The 23211-nt window shown below is 42.4% G+C and overlaps 1 protein-coding gene across 4 annotated transcripts in view; it reads left to right on the top strand.

Moving 5' to 3' along the window:
- The window catches only part of macrod1 (mono-ADP ribosylhydrolase 1), a 111997-nt gene that overhangs the window by 47301 nt on the left and 41485 nt on the right, over positions 1–23211 (top strand). For all 4 annotated transcript variants that reach the window (XM_041944283.1, XM_041944285.1, XM_041944282.1 and 1 more), the window contains exon 4: positions 16462–16491. In XM_041944283.1, the coding sequence (XP_041800217.1) occupies positions 16462–16491 (30 nt within the window). The remainder of the gene's footprint in view (positions 1–16461; positions 16492–23211) is intronic.

Below are 23211 nucleotides of genomic sequence, written 5' to 3'. Positions count from 1 at the left end.
TGGATTTTTCTCTTAAAACCAATTTCACATATGAATTAATCTTATCTTTTTGTTTATGGGTTAGTAAGCTATTGTATGGAGAACAAATTACCTGTACTCTTTAAACTTTGTTGTATGCTCAGCAGACTTTTACCCGTTCTTTGAGGCTGCCCTTGGTGCTGAGCTGCCTATCAGCCAATTACATGTTGCATTAACATACAAGATGTATCTGGAAATCCTATCCGGATTTAGAAAAACACATTTTAATGCAAGATGTGAGCAGAGTTGTGTTTCTGGCCACCTGGTGAATATAAGACCAATGTTCAGTCTCTTTTATCTCTGGTTTGTCTCTACCAACTCCTCAGGGAGATATCTGTCTATTTAGCTGCTAAATGCTCCACTCTGTTCACCAGCGAGTGGCTAACTGTGTCTGTCTGCTGTTTGGTGCTGAGCAGGTAGTGTACAGCGAGTTTTTACAGCTTTTTCGCTAAAAACAGCTACCTTTTGTGTCTGTGAACGACAGAGAGCTGTGAGAGTGAACCAAAACCGCAAAGCCGCTGCTAAACAATGAGCTGAAACTCGCTCCAAAGCGCCGTAATACCGGCAGGAGCTGCAGGTTCACGTGATGATTTTCTGCAGGTTCATAACTTATAGTCACATTGTTTTCAGTCATTTGACACATTGTTGATATAAAAATATCAATTATAGCCAATTAAAGAAAATTGAAAGTTGAAACCTTGCCTTACCAGGTGAAGCAAGCCCAACAAAAGCTACAACTAGTAGCATCAGCAAGAAAATCTCGCAAAAACTGATTTAACTGAATGGCACCTGTCTGTAGCATTGCTTTCCTTAACCTGTGTCACGGCAGGTTTGTTGATGAGTTCAACAGCGTAACTAATTTGCACATTGAGATCACATCGCAGGCAGAATCCAGATAATGAGAATACTTTTTAACACCAGATGTATGTGAAAACCCCTGTGGACTGAATGTCAACACTCAGATATAGATCACATGTCACATCACCAGGTATAAATGGGGCCTTGTCAGTTAGTGTCCTTTTGCAGGTAGGACTGTTTCTTTCTTACATTTTCAATTAGTTTTCTTCTATTTAAATAGTGTGACAGATATGATCAGAGAAATTAGAAAGGTTCAAACCCATGACATAATGAGGGAACATAGTATGTAGGGGTGGGAAAAAAAATATTGATTTTGGAATATATTGTCCTACTTCCTCTTGTGATACGTTAACAATACACCAGCACCAAATGTTGATGTTTTTATTAAAACTTGCAGGTGCTCTAAACAGATTCTCCCGCCAGTCTGCGTTACCAGACATGGAAACAGATAGTTGCTGACAGTGTGTGTGTAGGCACTAAGCTCAGACTCAATGCACTTTTATTGCACATTGCTACATCTCAGTTGTCTTTCAATCTATCAGGTTCTGCAGAATCGCTGTATCTTGATACCATTTACATTATGATTTCTATCAATTCCATAAGGGATAGCGCTGCATTTTCTTATCGACATCTCTTGTTCTTTAATCTGGGATGATGCAAGTGTTTGTTCGGATTGGAGTTGAATGACTATAGGTTCAATCCCTGTTAGGTTGACTGTTCACATCTAAATGAGCTTTATGTTCCGCCATTTGTTAAAGATGAGAAAATGTGCCATAATCCTCAGTAAATCATCCTGGGTGCTGTCTCAGTCTGAGTCTCTGTAAAGCTGTTCAGGACACGGTTATGAAATCATTGTTTCGGGGGCGGGTTAAACTCTAAATCTGGCGACAAGTGCAGTGTTTCCCACACACAGGCTTTAGGGTGGGGTGCCTGGAAACATTAATGCGCAGGTATATTTGGATACCCATATATATAACAAACACTTCTCTTCTACCCTTATTCTTTTGGTCTGTTCTACTTGCATTAGAAGGGAATAAAAAGTTAAAGTCACAGACTATCTTCACATATACTTGTTCATTTTGTAAATATATTGTAGTTAATTATTGGGCTCTGTGCACTACATATTCTCCATTTGTTTTCTGATGTTTTCCATGACCATGAAGATGACAAGACAATTTCCTCTCTTGCTGATCAATAAAGCACAATCTGTTTCAATTCATCTTACTGGTCAGTGGACTTAAACATTTACCTTCCTCAGAAAGCACAGTTTTTTCTCAGCTGCCATGAGTAGACCACAAGCCAGTCGAGGGCAGCATGGACATCTTCCATTTGTTACAATTATATATTGATTTGGATGGGCACCAATTCCAATATTGAATCATTAATAATAGGAAATGTTAACAGCCTGCCAAAGTCGACAAGCACTGATATGCTTAGTAACAGTCCAGTTCTGGTTTCATACTTTTTACATTTTGCAGTGGAAAATGAATGCTGAATTTCATGACTGTAGCCATGAAAACAAAGCTGAGGATGTAAATGATGTTAATCAATCTCTAATTTTTAATACATTTCAGCTACAGTATGAGGTTATAAAAATGATGACAGTAAATTTAGCTAAATAATGAATTATTGGATGGACAGAATCAGAAATCATTCAGGTAGACACATTAGATAAGAAGGTCAAATAGCCTCAGGACAGCAGACATACTGCTTAGATACATGAAGCACAGAGAGTCATCTCTTCCTCTTGACACCCACTGTTGTGCCACAGGGCACTGACCCGGTGCCTTGAACACTGCTCACCACTACATGCAATCACTAGCCGGTGAAGTGAACAAACCGCTGGGAAAAATGCCCTTACTACTGAAGAAAACTGGGGGTAGTTTTAACCCCTGGGGTCATACTACAGGGCGTCTACATTAGACAGTATGGAATAAAGTGCCTGTATCTAGTGGTGAATAGTAGTCAATTTCTCCATTGTGAGATTAATAAAGTCTTGTCTAATAGTTCAAGAAAGGAGTGAAGTTTTCAGTCATTTTTCATGTTCTAGATATGTTAAACTGCACTAATCGAGAGTTTTTTATTAGCAATGGAAAAAATAACTACATGTAACATAAAAGGAGACATTGTGGTGATAAACAGAAATTTATCACATGACTTTGCATTTGCCTTTTCCTTTAGCATCATTTAGCTCATTGTTTTGGTTTTACAGCCCATAACTTTACTACTGAATTGAATTATTGAATATTGAGCTTACATTCACCAGATTGCCACAAACCGAATAAATTCCACATTGCTCCTTGTCTGCTCCGTGGATAACGGACAACTGTTTGCTAATACGTTCTCCTTATCAATTTTATATGGAGATAATTCGTCAATGTTGTGCCTCCAGCTTGTTGCACTGCCTCACAGTGGCGAAAATAAAATCTGGAGGTGCAGGCTTAAGAATCAAAAGGATTGCACGGTGCAGATTCAGTTTTGAGCCTAAATATTAGAAATTCTACACAGAGAATCAGTCCACTCCGTCTAAAGAACAGTATACACATTAGCTATTGCTTTTGGGGATTATACTCTGTTGAGGAAGATCTAATACCTTATTTGAGTTTTAAAAAGGCATAAAATCAGGCTTCTGGATCATATTTTAATGCTGTGGTAATTCTCAATAAGACACCTTTTATTAGTCAGATATTGGCCTCATATTGGCATCAGCAACCTGATTGCACAGCTAAGTCAGCAATACTTACACACAAGGACAAAAAGCTGCTTAAAAGACTAGATTAATCTGTCAGAAATAATTCTTTGAGCTCAATGAAGGACCACATGTTGTGCTGAATTGGCACTAACATGTCTTTTGACACATATGCTGCAAAAACCTGAACAGAAGCTCGGTCAGCTGAGCCTCACACAGGTGCTGAGGATTTTAAACAGATCCATTCTGAGGTGTGAGCAGGGCCTTTTGTTCGGGTGAGTGATGCCTGTAACAGATCGCAGGAAATGAAAAATACTGCCATGAGGGCACAGAGATGATATTGATGTCTGTTTGACTGGAGACATCTCTGCGCCCATCTTTTATTTTTTAATTTTGTTCGGCAATTTAACAATCTGCAACATGCCTATTGTGTGTGTGTGTTTTTTTTTTCAAAAACCCCTTCTTGGTTTATTGTGTTTCAAATGGCGAGTTATATAAGCAGTGTTCCTCTCCTGCTGTCGGATGGGTGAATAAGAGGAGATCAAAAGGGAGGCGATAGAGAAAGAGTGTCTGCAGCCTTCTCCTCTTCTTTATTCTCTCCACATTCTGCCAATGTGCAGTTCCCTCTAACTGCATGACTTGCCCTGGATTCTCTCTTTCTCTCTCCCTCTCTAGGACATTACACTTTAATCTCATGTTCTGTGCAGCTCTCTCCCTTTCTCCCTCTTTGCCCCCCTTTTGGTCTCTTTGCCTCTCACTCTTCCCTTGTTCTCTGTTCATCACTCCATCCATCCATTCATCCACCCATCTCTGCCTTTCTTCTTTAATCCCATGTTCTGTACCACTTTGGCCCCGAGAATCTCATTCTAATCTGCTGTCTCAATATGGCCCTGTATGACTGCTAATCCTGTGTGCGTGTATATATATATATATATATATATATATATGTATATATATATATATATAGTGTGTGTGTGTGTGTGTGTGAGTGTGTTTACATCCAGTGAGAGATGTTCGATGTCTGCTGAAATGAGTTGGCTGACGCAACATTTTGTTTGTGTGTTTTCAGTCTAGTTTGTGTCCTGCACAACATGAAGCATCAAAGCACATAGGCCTTGTGTGTGTATGTGTGTGTCGAGATGGGTGTGTGGTTGGGTGGGGGGTGTAGACATTGTAAGAAGGGCATGGCCATTGGGACAGTCTTGGCCCCTCTGACAAATGCAAACACACACGCACACACACACACACACAAAGACCACATGCAATTATACACACATGAAAAACACACGCACTACTGCTCACATGGGGGATAAAGGGAGGGAGCAGGAAAGAGCGATGGGAGAGATGAGAGAAAACATGCAAGTGGGAATTTTATCTCTTTGCAAAGTATAATCTCTCACTTTAATCTCTCTCTGCCTCTAACTCTCTGAAGCCCTGCTGTTTAAATCGGACTTTTTTTTTCTTTTTTGGTTCAGCAGGTAGCTGCACAAATTAACACACACCCATATAAACAAGCGCACACGTACACATTTTTGAAGAAGAGTCAGAAAAGCCTGTTCGCATCAAACATGCCACCACCACGAGCAACATCAGAGCCTGACAGCCCCTCAGCCTAACCGGAATGAACCGTTTAGCCTCTCCTCCACGAATCCAAGCACGGTCATCAACCCGAAACAGATCATACCTTTGTTATCCATTTTCAGCCTCTCTCCTGCTCGCTTCCCCCAAGGCGTCCTTGTCAAATCATCCTCTCAACTTGACAGATATGTTTTTTGCGAGTCAGTTAAGTCCCGGTCAGCAGCCTCTGCAGCCGGGCCAACGCGCCGCGCAGGGACCGGCGAGGATGTGTCGGTCTGCCCGCACCGGAGCTCCGCGATGTGCGCTAGTTATCTCCCACCCCGCTGTTTCACTCTAGGCTCCACGGTGGGTTAATGTGTTTGTAGCAAGTGTGTGTGTGTGTGTGTGTGTGAATGAGAGAGAGAGACATACATACAGAGACCGAGAGAGAGAGAGAGACAAACCTCGGATAAAGTCACGTTTTTCTCTCTTTTCGCTCCCGGTTCTCGCTGTCAGTTCGCTCCTTTCAGCCGACATCTAACCTACGTCAACTTCGTTACTTCAACTCCAGAAGCGGCTTGTCATCACGTTCATGCTACATTCTCCTCTTCCTCTCTCCTCAAAGGGCTCCGTGTCTCTCCCTGAGCGCAAAACAGCGGCAATAGGTGCGACTAATCTCTATTTCCACCTCGGTTTATCCCACAAAGTCTTCAGGGCGCCTCAGTCTTTTAAAATAAACCAACTGTGTTTAGTAACGGCTTGACAGGTGTCGCCTCCAGCGCACGCTGTATCCTCCTCCTCCTCTTCTTCTTCCTCGTCTCGCGCCGAAGCAGCGCGCGGTGTTATCTGCTTGTGTGTGTGTGTGTGTGTGTGTGTGTGGTGGGAGTACTCTTTACAGTGGCTCTCTGAGCTCTGTTGCAGGGGTTCAGCAGGTCGCCACGGTCCAGCAATTACCGACAACTCACCGAGCACTAGACCGACAGGTGCACGCGCGCGCACACACACGCACGCACACACGCGCGCGCGCGCACACACACACACACACACACACACACAAAGCACCAAAGACTACGTAGCTGGTGGCTCTGGGCTGGGGCCGCCTACGTGCAATCAGTATGGGGGCCCTGTAGATGGAGTATGAGTGGATTTCAGTCCTTGAGGGAAGGAAGGAGAAGGGCTTCTCACACTTGGCAGGGATGTGGACAAGAAGCTTGGCTCTATATGTCAGAGTCAGTTTGAGTTTTAATTACTGCATGCAGGCTAATGTAACACTAATGATGTCACTGACATACTGTATCAGGACTAAGTCATTACTTGACAGTCAGGACTCTCAACTTGACTGGGAATCAACGCTGGTTCAGCTGATATTGATGTCTTTTAATTTGGACTTTGTGACCAGTGATTTTATTTGCCTAAGAGGTATGCCTCATAATTAATTTTTGTTTATTGCCACTGGGCAGTTCTTTCACAAAAGAGGTAGCACAGCTTAGCCCTTTGGGTGCTGCATACACAGCTATGTTAAATGTAGCTTTCACTGGCAGATCATGGCAGGGCTGGGTGCAAAAGACTGCTGCACCCTTACTTTGTCCAAACACAGGTACACAGGTATGTGCACAGCTGCAGAAGGCTGGCGTGGGCCCCTTGGGGCCCTGGTTCTGGTTGCAGCTGCACTGCTAGCACCCTCTGGTGCTCCTCCAGAGATACATAGCTTTAGTCGGACTCAATTCAAGCGACTCCCATAGTTCGACTGACAGTCACAGTCAATATTACTAGTGACAGTAGAAACTAGAACCTGGCCAATACCGTATTTGTGGAGCTGGTAATATCAGCATTTGACAGTTTAAAAAATAAGAGGAATTCTCGGACGATATTCACTTTTATACATCAACAAAGAACACAAACATTATCCGTTATACGTCGAACTGTAACCATGATATGTCCTTTACTGTTTTCGGAACTTGTCACTGCTCTTTGTAATGTCAGTGATGCAGATATATCTGCATTATATAATAATACTGTCAGACTTATTAATCAGTCTCTACGAGTAACTACACTTTAAATTACACTTTACATATAAATCATTTAATATTTGAATGTATGATGGTGGACACAATTCCATGTGTATAATCAGTTTGACTGATTGACTCTATCAGGGAAGCGATCGTCCATCTCTACAGTGGTCTGCTATGCTCTTATGTGCACTGATTGTGTTGTTGTAGTATTGCATTACGTTATATTGTAATGTTTTTTTCTCCGTCATACAAAATCAAATAGTGGTGCTAATTGCACACTGTTCTGATAAGGGATCATTTAACAATCAGTTTAATATTTTTTTTTCATTTTGTGTAACAGTTTCCTTAATGAAAAATAGCAGTCATATTCCTACTGGAGCCATTAGTGCGTCTGCGGTAAATTACTGTAATTTATGGTCTAGCTATCCCTCATGGTATCAGTTTAATAGTGCCTGTGCAGGCAATTATTGTCTTAAGTAAAAGTAGGTTAAAGGATGCAATCCCTTCAAATTCCCAGCAAAAAAACATGCAACATATCCATATAACCAACAACTAAAAAGGAAAATAGTCTCATGGTGCCAATTAGAGTTACAAAGAATAGGTGTGTAACAGGTTGTATGGGCAGAATATGAATTAGACTCAGGGATATGATCACTGTTAATACTTAATGAGAGTTTTGCAATAAACAAAGCTGATCAGAATAAGTAAGTGCTTAATATGCCATCCTATATATTAAACAGTAGAACTTTTGCACTCCAAGTTTGTAAGTTAAATACTGTGGTTATTTTGCATTCACCTGCACCACGTGTTGTTGGTGTTCAACCGACTGCTAGACTAGTCAGACCACAGAAGGCCAATATAAAGCCTCGGTCACATATTTGCATATGTGTACTTGTATATTTTTGCTGATGAAAGCAGATATGAGACCAATCCTTTGTCCAGTATTACCTGTTGTGCTGTTAAATGTTAAAAAGGAGAGCTCGAACATCTGGGTGATATTTGGTCAGCTAAGCCTGCAAGAGTGTTACATCACCACAGTATGTTAGTGGTGAATACAAAATGAGCCAAATAAGATCCAAGACTGCGATGCAACACGCTAAATTCACCTCCCTGTGCTACATTGTGATGTGTGCCAGTACACACAGCCTGCACTGGCATACAGTAAGTAACCATATTAGGATTAATTATTAATAATAGATTAAAATGTCAGAATTTTGAATTAACTCGTTCACCATTTACTCTGTAAAATGTTAAAGGTAATTACAAATTGCAATCACAAATCAGCCTATCCCTAATTTATGCTGTTAAACTACTTGCATGGTCTTAGCAACAGTCGTAAACATTAAAGAAATTAGTAATCAAAGCTGCCGTCATTTCTTTTTTTCTTAATTGATTAATCCAGTCGTTTTGGCATTACTGCATTTTAAGGCAGAAGCAATGTTCACAGAATAGAAAAAAATCAGCTTTTCATAATGTTTTTCTTCCCTATTGTCAGTCAAACCTGCAAGGCTGTCTGTGTCAAATGTTTATTGATAATGTTATTGATTTGGCCTTAAATATTTTCTCTGGCTTTTTTGCTCTCTCACAGCCAACCTGCCTGCTGGATGTTTCTGTTTGAGTTGTTGAGGGAGTACGCAAACTGCAGCCATCTGTTGCAGTAACTATGGACACAAGGGTTCACAGCGGAAGAACATAAAGCGAATACATTTACCCATCAGGCATTTCTGCACCGCAACACTGTACTCATTTGCGTTAAGTGAACTCTGGTCAACGCTCTCCTGTGTCCACGCTGGTCGAGGCCTCTCTGTCCTATCATGAATTTGAAGCCAGCTGCTTTGTGTCGTATTGTCCCTGCAGGTGTGGCCGCACGGTAACGATGCACAGGTAAATATCGACGTTAGGCTCAATCACGTGCCAATTAAACACCTAATCATATCAGTTCAAAGAAGCGTTGTTCTTTTGTTTCGCTTGGGTGTAACTTCTTGTGGAGTCTCATCACAAAGTCGGATGCAATGAGATGCTTGTGTTGTAAAGATGAAACAGTGTTTCTCTTTGTTCGCCGCAGTACATCAGTACAGTCAAAGCCACAACCTTGAGGTGAAATAAAGGTCTTTATATTAAGGTGGGAATAAGACAGCAGGAAGCTTGAAAACACATCCACATTGAAATTACGGAGCTACATTTGCTGGAGGGCCAAGGAAAGCCAATAATACACATCTTCAAAATCGTTATTTTTTATATTTTAATAATGTTTTTCATCTTTGTAGCCTTACAGGAATTCTGCATCCCTGCACTGATCAGTCTGTGTTGTTTGTTTGGATCCACAGGCTAGGACAGCCTTAAATGAATACTCTTTAAAATGCTTAATGCATACAGTATTAGATGGTTTGTCGAGGTAATTTCTTAATTTTTCTAGGTTTGGTTCAATCTCTATCCCTCTCTGCTGAAAAAGTGATGTTTTATTTAATCTTCAGGATCAATTTAGCTGTACTATAATCATATTTATTCTCAGGTAGTAGAGGTATCTGCCGCTATCCTGTGCTGCATCAGGAGCATTGTCCTTTTTTCCGTAAGGACGCCAGCAAATTGATTGGCATTCTCAAGTGGACCAACTAAATGATGTCTAGAAATTAAATGACCGAAAGAGGTGTAATGGTAGTTAGGACAAGTGGGTAGCGGAGAGAGAGAGAGAGAGAGGGATGGAGAAGGAGGCAGCAGAGGGAGGAATACACAAACAGGTTGCTCTGGGGCCTGGGGATAAGGGGGAGAGGGCGCGGAGAGCAGAGAGAAAGAAAAATAAGATGGAGGGCTACGGAAAGCAAAGAGAGAAGAGGGTTTAACACAGAGCCTCATGTAGAGGACATTTTAGCCTTTTTCTCATCATCAGTATCATCATCGTCACTACTCCTGACTTTTAACATAACCCCACACACACATTCACAAACTCACAGGTGGTTTAAACCACATTTTTAGCTCTGAGGCAAACAGCAAATGAGTGCTCTCGCCCTCTCTTTAGTCTACCAACTTCTTCCTCCTCTTCCTCCCCTGTCTTGCCAGTTTTTAAGCACTGAACTCTTGTCCTTCACTGTTGCATCAATCTGCCCAGCCGTCCATCCTTCTACGTCTCCCTCCCTCTATGTGTGTCTCTCCTCTTTTCACCCCCTCAGTGTGATTACTTACCTCCCAAGAAAGAAGTACACTCCATCTTGTTGTTTTATGTTCCCAGCAAATTTAGTCCTGCGTCTCCCTTCTCCACCCTCAACTCTCTTTCACTTTGTCTCTGTCTCTCTCACTCACTCCTCATCACCCCTCCCTCCTTCTCTCTCTCCCTTCCCCTCCCTGAGCCCTCCCTCCATCCCCCAGACACCTTGCGCTCTCCTCCTCCACTCTCCCCCAGTCAACTTACCCCCCCTTGCTCTGTATGTAGTTGTATAACTTATCACCCTGATCCCTTCCCCACTCCGATAATTGGTGTGGCTCGGCAGCAGATGCTAGCGCGCTTTATCTAGCTGCTGCCTATTAGCTATCACAATTAGTCATCTAATACCAATAAGAAAAAGAAACTGTTAGCCTCCATGTATTCGGCACCATGGGAGAAGGGAGCTGTGTGTGTTTGTTTTTGCCCATGCAACAACTGTGGCCAGTGCGTGCACACACTCTCTGTCTCTCTCACACACACACACATGCGGTTAGACTCGGGTAGAAGATCCATGTGGGTTTTAACAGATGGTGAAACACTTTCCCTTGAGTATCAATATTACTCGCTCTTTCTCTTTTTCTCTCTCTCCCTCTCTCCTGCTCTCTCTCTCTAATTAACTAGGTTTCAGTAACAAACCTTTGGGCTTTGCCGTTGCCATGGTTACCCAAACTCTGTCTCGATTGTCTGCATTTGTATGTGTGTGTACGTGTGGCTGGACGGTGTATGTGCGTGCAGATGTCTTATTGTTCACATCCCGTCTGTGTGTGCACCCTCCTGTGTGTGTGTGTCCATGTGTCTGCAACTGCATGATTGTGCATACACATGAGTATTTTGGTTGCTTTGATGCCTTTATTTCCCCACAGGGCTCAGAGGCTCGTCTCAAGCACCTACACGGAGAACAGCAGCATTACATGGGATCATTGATAATTTATCATAGATCTATTGTACCTTACATAAGGCAATCTTAATAATTATATAATCCCATGAATAAAGATTACAAGCAAGATGAATTTAAAGTGAGGAGATAAAACAAAAATTAATTCTGTGCCAGTATCAGGCAAGGTAAAAGTTAAACTTGAATTTGAACTTGGTGCAACTTCTGCGAAAGGCAAAATAAAATGAAAATAGGATGTAGGATTATAGCTTCTGAACAGCCTGAGCAGCCAACCATGTATACAATAATGAAGTGAGGTATAGTGTTCCTGGTACCTACTGTAGCACAAGTATATTGTAACACTACTAGAAGGGCAAGCAGTCAACCTGACATTAGTCCATGATACATTTTTTTAAGAGGCTGCAGTGAAGTAGAGGGAAGAAGGGCATTGTTAAGGGTTCAGCATGCTTCAACCAAATTGGGTGACACAACGTGTTGTCAGAGCGCGTCTGAAGGGAAGAGCTCAGTGTCGTTTTTGATTGATTCATTAGATTGTGCAAGTGGAGAGAGCCGTGCACGCTTTCTCTGCTTGAAGGCATTCTTGGTGTTGTACTCAGTTGTACACATTAGAAAAATTAAGACAAAGCTTGAGGAAGGAGTTAGAAACCCTCCTACTTTTGCACCTACGTACACTTGGCCAATCGCTACAGGAAGCAGGCATGATTGTAGGTTTTAGGCACCAAAAACTGTCAGACGCAGCTGTCCCAAGCTGACATTGGAAAGGTGTGGGGGCAGGGCGGTTCAGATGCCAGGTTCAGACTAACATTTGCACTTGTTTGAAAAAACTCACTGCCCTTTAATTCATTTTAAAGAGAAGCACAGGGCTGTGGCCAAAAATGGCGAGCAAATGGGGTTAATCTGCTCAGTTTTTCATCTTCATCCAGCATGGTGCTTCATTGGCTAATCAAATACATTGATGGCCACACTCCGGGCAGATTACTTTGTAAAATGAGCTGTATTTCTCCAGTTTACCTTCCTTCATTCCTCAGTCTTATAAACCACAGTGCAGTGTTTTGGCATCTAGCGTCAAAGTGATGGATCTGTTACTCCAACCAGACTACCTGGATTGTATTTCACTGTCTCACCAGTACCTGAAGCATCATGGCCCCACCAACATAGTATTTATTTTTATGTCTGTTTTTATTCTGAACGCTCACTTAGACAACAGGCACTTTGTTTGAAGGCCATGACATGACAAGTTGTGCCACGGATCTTTTATGTTGCCTTTATTGATATTCATTTTAAATGGATGAATAAGTTTGCAATATTAAAACTAGCAATGTTCAAACAACACATTTCCATGCATGCTATTCTGCTGGCAATGTGCCTTGCAGTTCTGGGGCCATTTAGTGAACATTTGGAGCCTTATTTTTCTTATTCCTGCTGATGGCTGTCCAAACACAGACAGTGTCCTCTCACTGAGACATTTCCTGCAGCTACAATGATTGCAGAAAAACATTTCAGCAATCTAAGACATCAGTAACCACCAGGCTTTGGTGTCATTCACTCAGAAGGGAAGAGAAGGGCTTCTTTTTACACACCATTTTGCAGCAGCCGTTCATCAGTTTTACTGGGAGAAATCCATCGCAGAGGAGGCAGAGATACAGAGTCCTACACTGATGCCAGCCTCAGTAATCAAGAAGGCAATACAGCCATAAAACATGTTGTGTTTTGAGTAACAGGACACACTTTTTTTTTTTGACTGAGGGAATTTCACTGTCGCTGTGTGAGAGTGTTCTTTGAGCTTTATTGTGACAACATTATGGGAAATGTTAGACATCAGCTGACATAGATGTAGACAAAGCAGGTAGCGGGTGAAGAAATACATTTCCTCAAATGCATTAAACATCATAAACTGACACATAACAGTAAAAACACCCACAGGCATATTTTTCATTTAGAGTGCACTGAAGGAGCCAGTTAATGCTATTTTCCTGATTTCTTGGCCAGGATTTATCCACCTGGTCTTAAACTGTGACAACCTTTTAGTCTCCGAGTGCGAGGCGACGGCTGGTCCGACATGCCATCTGTCATGTGCTCAACATATTCCATGAAAAGTTAAACCGTTGATTGCATTATGAAAAACTACGGTACAAGAGGAAAAAGTGCCGTGGACGTGCCTTTTTCAGCCCTCTCTGGTGACTCTGCATGTCTGTGTTTGTGACATGTCCACATATTAAGCTGAAAGTAAAGCCTGCCACTCCCAGTGCGTCGGCTGCACCAGCCAGTCAGAAGTTCAAAATCTGTATAGTTATAATGAAAGTGTTTAATAAGCTGAGATTTGTGCGTCACTTGATTAAAGCTAGTTCTTACATGAGGGTTAGTCTGTGTGAAATATTTACACCCAGCAGCTGAGAGGTGTATCTGTTATGTAGCGAACTGTATTATCACCAGGCTCACCAGTTCACTCGACCGAGCACAGCACTGGGATAAGATGGGCGAGTTTGAGAAGACCGGGTCAGTTGTAACACTTTTTGGTTTTGATGTCATATCTCAAAAACCTCTTGAAGTTGACAGATGCTGTTTTTATGTGAGTAACTTGTATCTGTGTTTTACTTGTTAAGTCATCTCGTCAAGTCAGTTTGAGTCACAATATTGATGGAAACGCTAAAAGCCAAATGCAGGGTGGATTATAACAGCATGTGGGGGCAATCATTACAACAAACTTAATACCTTCATATAAATACAGAGAACAACGCTTTACTCCCAAGTATACAGATATAGTTAAAACAATTAAATATCCATTGAGCAATTAATTCCACTTTAATTAGAACAGTACGAGTAATCATATGATTATACAAATATGAAAATGATGTCTAATGACAGACAGCTTTGAAAAGCATGAGACAGATCAGTTTGTCTGTGGGCAGGCTGAGAGGAGTCGCCACAGAGCTCATGCAGAGTTGCGTGGTTCTGTCTCGTTCCTGATTGGTGCAATTTGAGATGTTACAAATGCGCTTTGTTCAAATTGTGTAATAATTAAATGGCTGCAACCAATACAATACAATATGTCTCCAGAGCAAGACGCTCGACTACATCACCAAATAGATAATGATTTCAAATTAACACAAAATGCGTTTGATGGTGTCGTAACACAGTGTTACAGTTACCCCCAATGACACAAGCTACCCTGCTGGCTAGAAAAAACACAGGTAACATTTGACAAAGACATCAAACATAACGCAAAATCAGAACTAGACTGGATATTAAAAGGCAGTATGAGGAAAACAGTGTTGATGAAAACAGTTGCGTCTTGTTCCAGATCTCACCCGTTAACAGGACCCAGTGTGTGATATCACTCGTTTGTTCGGCATGCAGCTAATCAGGAGAGGGTGAATGCGAGACTTAATGGAGACATTTTATTTGTCTTTGCTTTTAAATCTGAATGAGCTTTATTTCAGGTCCTCATGAGATCCACCAGCTCTTAAACAAGCTGTGCACCTGAAATAATCTCACACTGTCAGATTAAATAACTGCCTTTTTTTTTTTCAGTTCAGTTTAGAGAGTGGAGCCGTTCACTTTGGGAGACGTTAGTGAGGTAGTGTTTCACATATGCAGAGACATATAGCGTGTTTAAAAACTGAAATTAAGTGGGATTTACCATTAATGAGGCTGTGGGGGGAAATGAAAACGCTGAGGAGGATTCTGGAGAGAGAAAGACAGCTGTAGGATTTAGTCTGTCTATTTCCCTCTCTAAAACCAACTTGCCTGATATGCTGTCTGAGTGTGTACCCAGTTGGCACAATGCCTACTGGCAAAGAGTATCTAAAATGAGAGACGTCCCCTGTGTGTTCTGACGTAACTTTGTAACGGTCGGAGAGAGATTATGTGCTTATCAGATTTTCCTAACATGGTCACAGCAACCTAAATTGGATCCACGAGCGGGGAAAGAATTGGAAAACATGATTTTTTATGAGTTTGCGGTCAGGTTAGTTTCTTGTGGAAGCGCCGCAGATGTCCCCGGGCTAGTGCTGCTGACTCCACACGTTTATGGATATGTGGGTGAGAAAAACACTTGCATATCACATATGTCAGAAGCAGCAGCAGCAGCCAGCCTCATCACCCTGCCAGCAATTTACACTCTTTAACATGTGCAGCGGCTTGATTCAAGTGGGGAAGGCGATGATTTGGGACACGCTGGTCAGCCAGACTGCTAGCATGAATTCTCTGCTTGCCTCGCTGGAGAAAGAGCTCATAATGTTGTTATTTTATTCAAGCTACTGTCACATTCTTGTTATCCAGGTAGAAAGTGACTTTTTTCATAACTAAAAGATCAATCTGACCATATTGCTTTTCTGTGTCTTCTCACAGAGTTGTTTATTTTGCTTTGGACTGTAGCCTCAGCACGAGTTTATTTATTAGCTTTCCAGGCAGTGAAGCGACTCATTTGTTATTGCGCAAAGCTTCTCGGTCCTCAATGACACAACACAGAGCCCGCTGGTTCTCATTCTATCCATCTAATGTGGGACTGAGTTACACATTAGATGGCCAGGTGAATGCAATTAACTTGCCGGTTGGTAAAACCAGCAGCACCGATAACAAATCATGTTCTGAAGGACAAATGTGTAGATGCACCCCCCCACCCCCAGCTTGTAAATATAAGCAACAGCCTCAAGTTATTTTAGTGCACAGAAGTTCGCCCCAATTAGATATAAAACTTGATTAAGTCTCAGGAGTGCAGAGTTTCTGAGCATCACACCCACACACACAGCAGTGCAAATGAAGAAATGCTCTGAACTCAGCTTTTAATAAACGCAGTGATTAGGTGTTTTTTTAACACTGTGGTGAAAGGTCAAGGTAGTGCGGGGCCCAGTTTGTGTCAGTGACCACAAAATATTGATCAGAAGGAGCCAAATAGTGAGTTCTCTGTTGCAATCAAAACTACCAATGTAACCTTGAATTCAGCTTTGGTCAGTGTTGCATTTTCTATTTGATGCTATTCAGGCTGCAGCTAACCATTTTCATTATTGATCAATCCGCTGATTATTCAATTAAAAAATGCCTTGCTCATCTCAAGTTCTGAAAGCCCGACGATGGCTTCAGATATGTTGATTTACTTGGCTGACAGTCCAAAACACCAAATACATTGAATTTACAGTTATACAATTATATATTAGAAATAAAGAAAAAGAACATCAACAACAAGCAGCATGTCTTTTTCATAAGTGTCTCCTCTTTCTCGTCTCCCTTTCAGCAAACAAGACTCTGCTCGGCGGAGGTGGAGGTAAGTCACAACCTGTCTGATCCGTTGCTTGTGTGCGTTTGTGTGCTTGCCAAGCTGCTTGTTGTTATTAATAGTGCAGCTTTGTGGTGCAAATGGCCCTCTCTGGACACCAAATAATTCAAAATCTCCTTCTTTTAATCAGATGATGCAGTGCAATGTGCCAACCAAAGAGTGTGTGCATGTGGGAGTGTTTAATGTCCTGTGAGCGGTGTGTCTGTCTGTATTCTGCTTTGTGTTTGCTAGCAGGTAGCTCTTTGTTGTTGCAGGTGTTCACGATGTGTTTGCATGCAGCGCCGTGTGTGTGTCTGTCTGCCCTTGTTCCTGTGTGTATGTGTGTGCGCCCAGGTGCTAAGTCGATAGTTCATAATTTATGGGTGTGAAGTGCTGTGGATATAAACAGTCATTTTTCAGTGTATTGTTGACTCAGTACTTTGCTGCGTGCGTGTGATGTTGGACGTCCATGCTCAATCGATACTTGTAATAAATCTGTACAACTAGTGCGGCAGCCGCATTCACTGAAACATGTACGCACACACTCCATTCCACCTGTGTGTGTGTGTGTGTGTGTGTGTGTGTGTGTGTGTGTGTGTGTGTGTGTGCTTGCAAATTTGGGTGCAGCGTTTGCCTGTGGTTGTTTTCTTTTTCTTCATTTGGGCAAACAGCTTTAGCCTTTCAGACCAGCTCACTTGCACTGCCATTTTTAACCTTCCAATTTGTATGTGTGTGTGCATGCACATGTCTTTGCTTTCCAGTCTCCATGGTGACCTATCTAGTGGCACACCTGTATGTGTACCGTGTGTGTATGTGTGCGTGCATGCGCATGCGTGTGTCAGTTCACAGTGGTGCATTTGCCTGCATCCAAAAGTAAATTTGTTTGCCTGAAGTGTTCTGTTGAAGCAGTAGGTCCTTAGCGTCCACACACACATGCACACACACACACACAGACGGACGGGCTCCACCCTTTCTGATATACACCAGCTGAGCCTCAAGCCATAAAAATGGCCGGCACACTCTTATGTCCTGTGGCTTCACACACACACACACACACACAAACACACACGCATGCATTCAGTCAAGCACCTCGAGATCTACAGCATCGTTTGATGTTGTCCTCAAGTCTCTGATGGCTCTACAAAGACAGATGGTTTCAGGAGAGGCTGTGAATATGTGTGTGCTTCAGACATTTGTGCGCAGTTGTTTCTCGGAAAACCGTGTTTATGTTGTTCGTTCTGGTTAAGTTATTAAGAAATTTTCACTCAGTTAAATTTAACCACAACATCTGTTTTAATTTTGAAATTTTCAACCGACTGGCTGGAGGAGGCTACACATCCAGCAACAAACACCTTTTTATCTGCCACCCTATACTAGCTTCTCTGTTGCTTAGTTGATTTCTCTCATCTCTTTCTTATTGTATTTATTTCCATCTCTCTGTGTCTCTTTCCAGCTCTGCCCTTGGGGGTTTGCTAAGGCAGAAAGAGCCTACAGTAGGTGTTAATTAGAGAGAGAGGTAAGGGGAGAGAAGAATGGAACAAACAAGAGAGACAGGAGGGAGATGATGGTTAGAGGGAGAAGCCGAGAAAGACAAAAGAAATGAAGGGGCAATAGATAACAGACAGATGCAAGAGCAGAGCCACATGGGAAAAAAACACGGTATACACCTCCATTCGCCGAGATCACACCCTGCGCTGAGTAACCAAGCATTCATTCAGCTTTAGTGAGTTGTTTTTTTTCATCAGAGGTGAAGCAACAAAAGGTCTTTACAGTGCTTTACTACTCAGTCTCAAGGGTACCTGGGTAAATGTCATTCAGTTAGATCAAACGCACACCTGCCGACATTGTTTTCGCACTTCAATCTGGAGGAGTGCTGAGCTCAGGCAGCGCATCAACAACAAACTCAAGGGCAGGAAATTAACCTTTTTTTTTATGTCCACTGGCTGCAGTTGCTCATTTATTCCAGACCTTATCTGCCATTTCAACGTTTCACTGCTTTGATTGATTTTCTAAATAGAAGAGACAACTTAGATGATGATTGGGGGTTCAGTCAGCCAGACAGTTACCAGATATATATATATATATATCTTCATATAACACACACACACACATTTATGTATATATGTGTATAGATATATATAGATGTAGATATAGATAGATAGATATGTTGGTTTGATGTTTTAAATGAATTCCATTAAAATTCCTAGAGCCAGGACTCACACTTCGAAATCTGTCGTTGGTTGTTCTTCTAGGTCACCATGTGTCAGTATGTACCTTTGAGATGTGTGACGCACTGAAGTGTTTTTCCGCAGGTTTGTGACCTGGACATGAACGTCGTCAGCCGTTAGTAAAACGTAAGCAGTCTCTTGGGACAAGAGGCTGAGTCTGTTTACTTAATTTCAGGCCAGGATAAACAAGCTTCAAGAGTGACAACTGCAGGCTCCTATTTCATTTGGCGCTGAAGCAAAGAAATTGTCGTTACAGTTTAACACGTGGGTCCACAGCATGTGAACATACTCGAGTGTACTGAGCCCGGAGCTACCTTGTTTTAATGCTTTGCAAAAGTCCAGTGTGTGGGATTTAGGGGGATCTATCGGCAGAAATAGAATATAATTTTCATTCGTGTATATAAATTTTTGCCTTAAGGAGCAGTGTGTAGGATTTAGTGGCAGCTCGTGGTGAGGTTGAACTGAATACCCCTTTCCTCATCACTCCTCTTCCAAACATGTAGGAGATCCTATGTTGCCTGCAAAAAAAGCAAAAGGGCCTCTATCGAGCCAGTGTTTGGTTTGTCCATTCTGGGCTACTATAGAATCATGGCAGTGCAGCGATTATGAAAACATACATATTAATATTATATTCCATTTTTGTCAATCGATCCCCCTAAATGCCATGATGTGCTCTACTTGTATATAACAACTTACTGATCAAACAGAGACACAGTTACAAACACAGACAGCTGGTATCAGAGAGTCTGTCTGCAGTCTGTGGGGACAGAGTGCACAGGATGTGAGCCAGCCAAGAAGACAGTGCCTGTCTATGATTGGTTTAGATGTTTTAAGATATCCAGACAGAGCACACAATAGATGAGCACGATCCCAATTAAAATTTCATCCACTTACATTTTTTTAATTTGGTGGGGAAAAGAACAAAATCTTCTCATGCTGGATTTCTTGCCGAGCTGAAAAAGCCACACTGAATTTGTGTACGCCGACATCTTTCATCAGTCCTCCAGCACGGGGACGGGGTTTGATACCCCGCACTGGAAGTCTCGTGGTCCCTGTGTCTCTGCAGCCCCCTCTCTGCTTTCTCCTTATCTGGATGAGGAGAAAAATGCAGGCAGAGGACAGGCTTGTCTGCTTGCCTCTCAGAACAAGTGAACAAGACAGCATGAATTGTAAATAAAGGGAGAGAGCAGAAGATTGGTTTTGGGGTGCTGAGATGAGATGAGAGGCAAAGCGCACTTAGTGTACCTTCCACATACAGACAGTGCTGTCAGTGTCTCAGCCGCATACATAAATTCACCTGTTTCACTGCCGTGAGTCGTGTTTATGTGTGTGTGTGTGTGTGTGCGAATGAGTTCATACTAACATTTAACAGGTTGCTGTGTGCTTGTGAGCGTGCATGTTTAAGTTTGTGTGTACACAAGTGTATATATACAACTGTGTGTGAAACACTCTATGTGTGTGTGTGCATCCACCACCAAGACCCATCCTAAATGTTGCCTTGGCAACAAGCTGACTGAAGTAAATGAGTGTCCTGGCTCTGCTGAGGGATTGTGGGAAAGCAATATGCCAGCGTTCCGCCCCATTAGTTTGACGGACAGCCTGTTTGGCCTATAAGAGGTCAGCTGGCAAGGGCAGCCATATTAGTATTCCATAGGAGAGACCTCGGGATTGGTTTTACTCTAATGTCAATCTACCTGTGTGTGTGTGTGTGTGTGTGTGTGTGTGTGTGTGTGTGTGTGCATGTACATGTACTTGCTACACAGTGAGGACTGGAACAAGTTCTAACCAACAGAGAGAGGACATTTTAGCTAATCCTGTTTGACGGTTCAGACTTGGTTTTAAGGGTTAGGTTAGAAAGAGGTAGAGGTGTAGGTTAGGGTCAGGGTAGGGAATAGGGTTAGGCATATAGTTCTGATGGTTAAAGTTAGTGTAAGGGGCTAGGGAATGCATTAAGTCAGTGAGGGTCCTCACAAGGATAGAAGTACAATTGAGTGCGTGGGTGGGTATGTGTGTGTTTGTGTTTTCATGTGTGCGTGGGTGTGTTTGTAAGGGCGGGTGGAGGAGGTTTGCAGGAGGTAAAGCTTGTCCTGGCATATAACATTGCAGGCAGGTGTGTGTATGTGTTTGTGTGTGTGTGAGTGTGTGTGTGTGTGTGTGTGTGTGTGTGTGTGTGTGTGTGTGTGTGAGCCTGTGTTTGTTTGTGTGCCCTGCTGGGGGTTGCAGGCACCTTGCCAGGTAAGCATATCGCCAATTATCACTTCCCAGTCCCACCACTTCTCTGGCCCCCTCCTCCCTCCCTCTCTCCCCCAGAGTCAGTCAATACACAGCCCATGAGGGAGGCATGATACAGCCTAAACTGGTCAGCCGCCTGCTTAGCTGGCTGGTCACTGGTCTGAAGAAGCCAGGACACTCATTTCTACCCCCGTTCCTGCATCCGTCCATCCAGTGCACCCTTTTAATCCATTCTCTTCTCTGAACCCTGGATTAGCATTCATCTCCTCCTTTTTTGTTTTTTGCCTCCCTCTCTCTTTTCACCTACACACCTTTTTTTACGCTTGATCCCCATCCAAACCCATTTCTCTTTGTCCCACTGCGCTCTTCAATCCCCCGTCTCCTCTCTCTCTGTCCCTGTGTTGAGTCTCCATTATTTTTTTATATCTCCGTCCCAACTCTCAATCCCTGGAAGACCGGGCTTCAGTAGTACAAAACGTTGATGTGATATTTGTATGGTAATGAAGGCTAAATAATGAATGTTTTTTTTTTTTTTGGTATGGAAATAAGTTTGACGCTTCCTAAAAGATTTTGTGTAAATTTAATTCATGACTAATTCATTATAATCTGTTGATGTGTGTTGGTGGCATTAGGTGTAGCCAATTATGGCTGATTGTTGAGTAGTTCAGGTAGTGCATTTGCATGCGATGGAGTCAGTGGAGTATGAACAACAAGTATCCTCAGACACTGCAGTGATGCTAATTTGGTTAGGGCTTCCCCTGCCGCCACTGTTTGAATGAGGAATACATCAATACCAATACACGGTCCTGTATATTGAGCCGATATGAGTTTGACTTTATTATCTCCAACAGAAAATTGATTTGCATTGAAGGCAGATGTAGCAGAAACGCCCACATCAAACATGTTTTAAAAACATGAGTCACAAGCATATCAGAGAGATTTAAGTTGTGTCTAAAATCGCTCCCATTTTATTTGTGTTGAAAACTGCTAAAACTACTATTCTGTTAAATGATAAAACAAAATAGTCAATGCACACTGCTCTCTGCTAACCATCCCTAAATGAAATGCATAGGAGTTTTATAGAAAATGACAACACCACATGTGCGACTCCACACTTGTCACTTGTCATAAGTGTCCGAGAATCTGGATTGACTACTGAGTAGACTGTTGTGTATCTATTATATAGTAGTCGTGAATGAGTGCAGAGGAAGTGATTTCAGACACAGCCTACAGTCATTCTAGCTGCTTTATGAGGTGTAATTTGACGCAATGGTGATAATATGCAGATTTTTAGCAGGTATAATGATCTTGGTTTGGCGTGCTAGCATGCAATCATTTGCATTTAACACCTAAAGTACAGCTGATAGGAATGTCATTAGTTTTGGTGGTATTGAGTCATTAAGTATCAGACAAATTGTAAATTTGGCCTGATGGTGGTGCTAGAAGGGAAGTCAGATGTCATCAGAGATATGACAATTCACCCTGCTGGATGCTTGAATGTGTTTACCAAATCCAACGGAAATCCATCTAAGCTGTTGAGATGTTACAGTCTGCAGCGGACTGACCATCTATCTGTCAATATGCAGCGTGTGTGGCCAAAACCACAAGTCACAAGCACACCGGAGACACAGTTCTCAAATGACAAACATTCATCGCATGTGCGGCATTGCAGAAAGCAATTCTTAATTTTTCCCTTTTTTATTAATTTCCAAAACCTTTGAGTCATTTCTTTTGCTCTGTGCAGGCTGACCAGATGACCTTGTTATCGTTCTGTACAAGTAATAAATAATATGGCCTCTCTCAGTCACAGGCCATCCTTGACTAATAGACCTGTATATGTGTCTGAGCTGAAGAAGTACTGCTGCTGCAGCTTTACTTCAAACGCCTCTTTCATTTGCAGTTCCCCCTGCTCATGAATTCCCCCTTCGTATTTCTGACTGCATTGAAGTGACAGAGCAGTGTCTGAATCTACTCAGTAGCGTGTGGTGCTCATGCTGGGCTATTACACCGGCTCCCACAGAGTCAGAAGTTACCACAGTCTGAAAGAAAGCTAACATGGGCTGTCCTCAGTGAATGCCGTTAGAGGGACAGCTCTCTGTACCAGAGAGGTGAGAGTCATGGAGGGAGTGAATAGGCGTATGGATATTTATTAACCCTGCTCAGCAGGTTCAGGCAATGTCCAGAGAGAGAGAGAGGGAGGGGGGTTCATTCTGGCTCCTCTCTTCTCATCTCCATTTGACGAGGAGCAATCTAACTTAAACATGAGAAA

The sequence above is a fragment of the Chelmon rostratus genome, chromosome 9 (assembly GCF_017976325.1).
Source record: "Chelmon rostratus isolate fCheRos1 chromosome 9, fCheRos1.pri, whole genome shotgun sequence".
NCBI classification, from domain to species: domain Eukaryota; kingdom Metazoa; phylum Chordata; class Actinopteri; order Chaetodontiformes; family Chaetodontidae; genus Chelmon; species Chelmon rostratus.
Note: the sequence above shows the minus strand (reverse complement) of the source record. Positions and strands in the feature narration are given on the sequence as shown.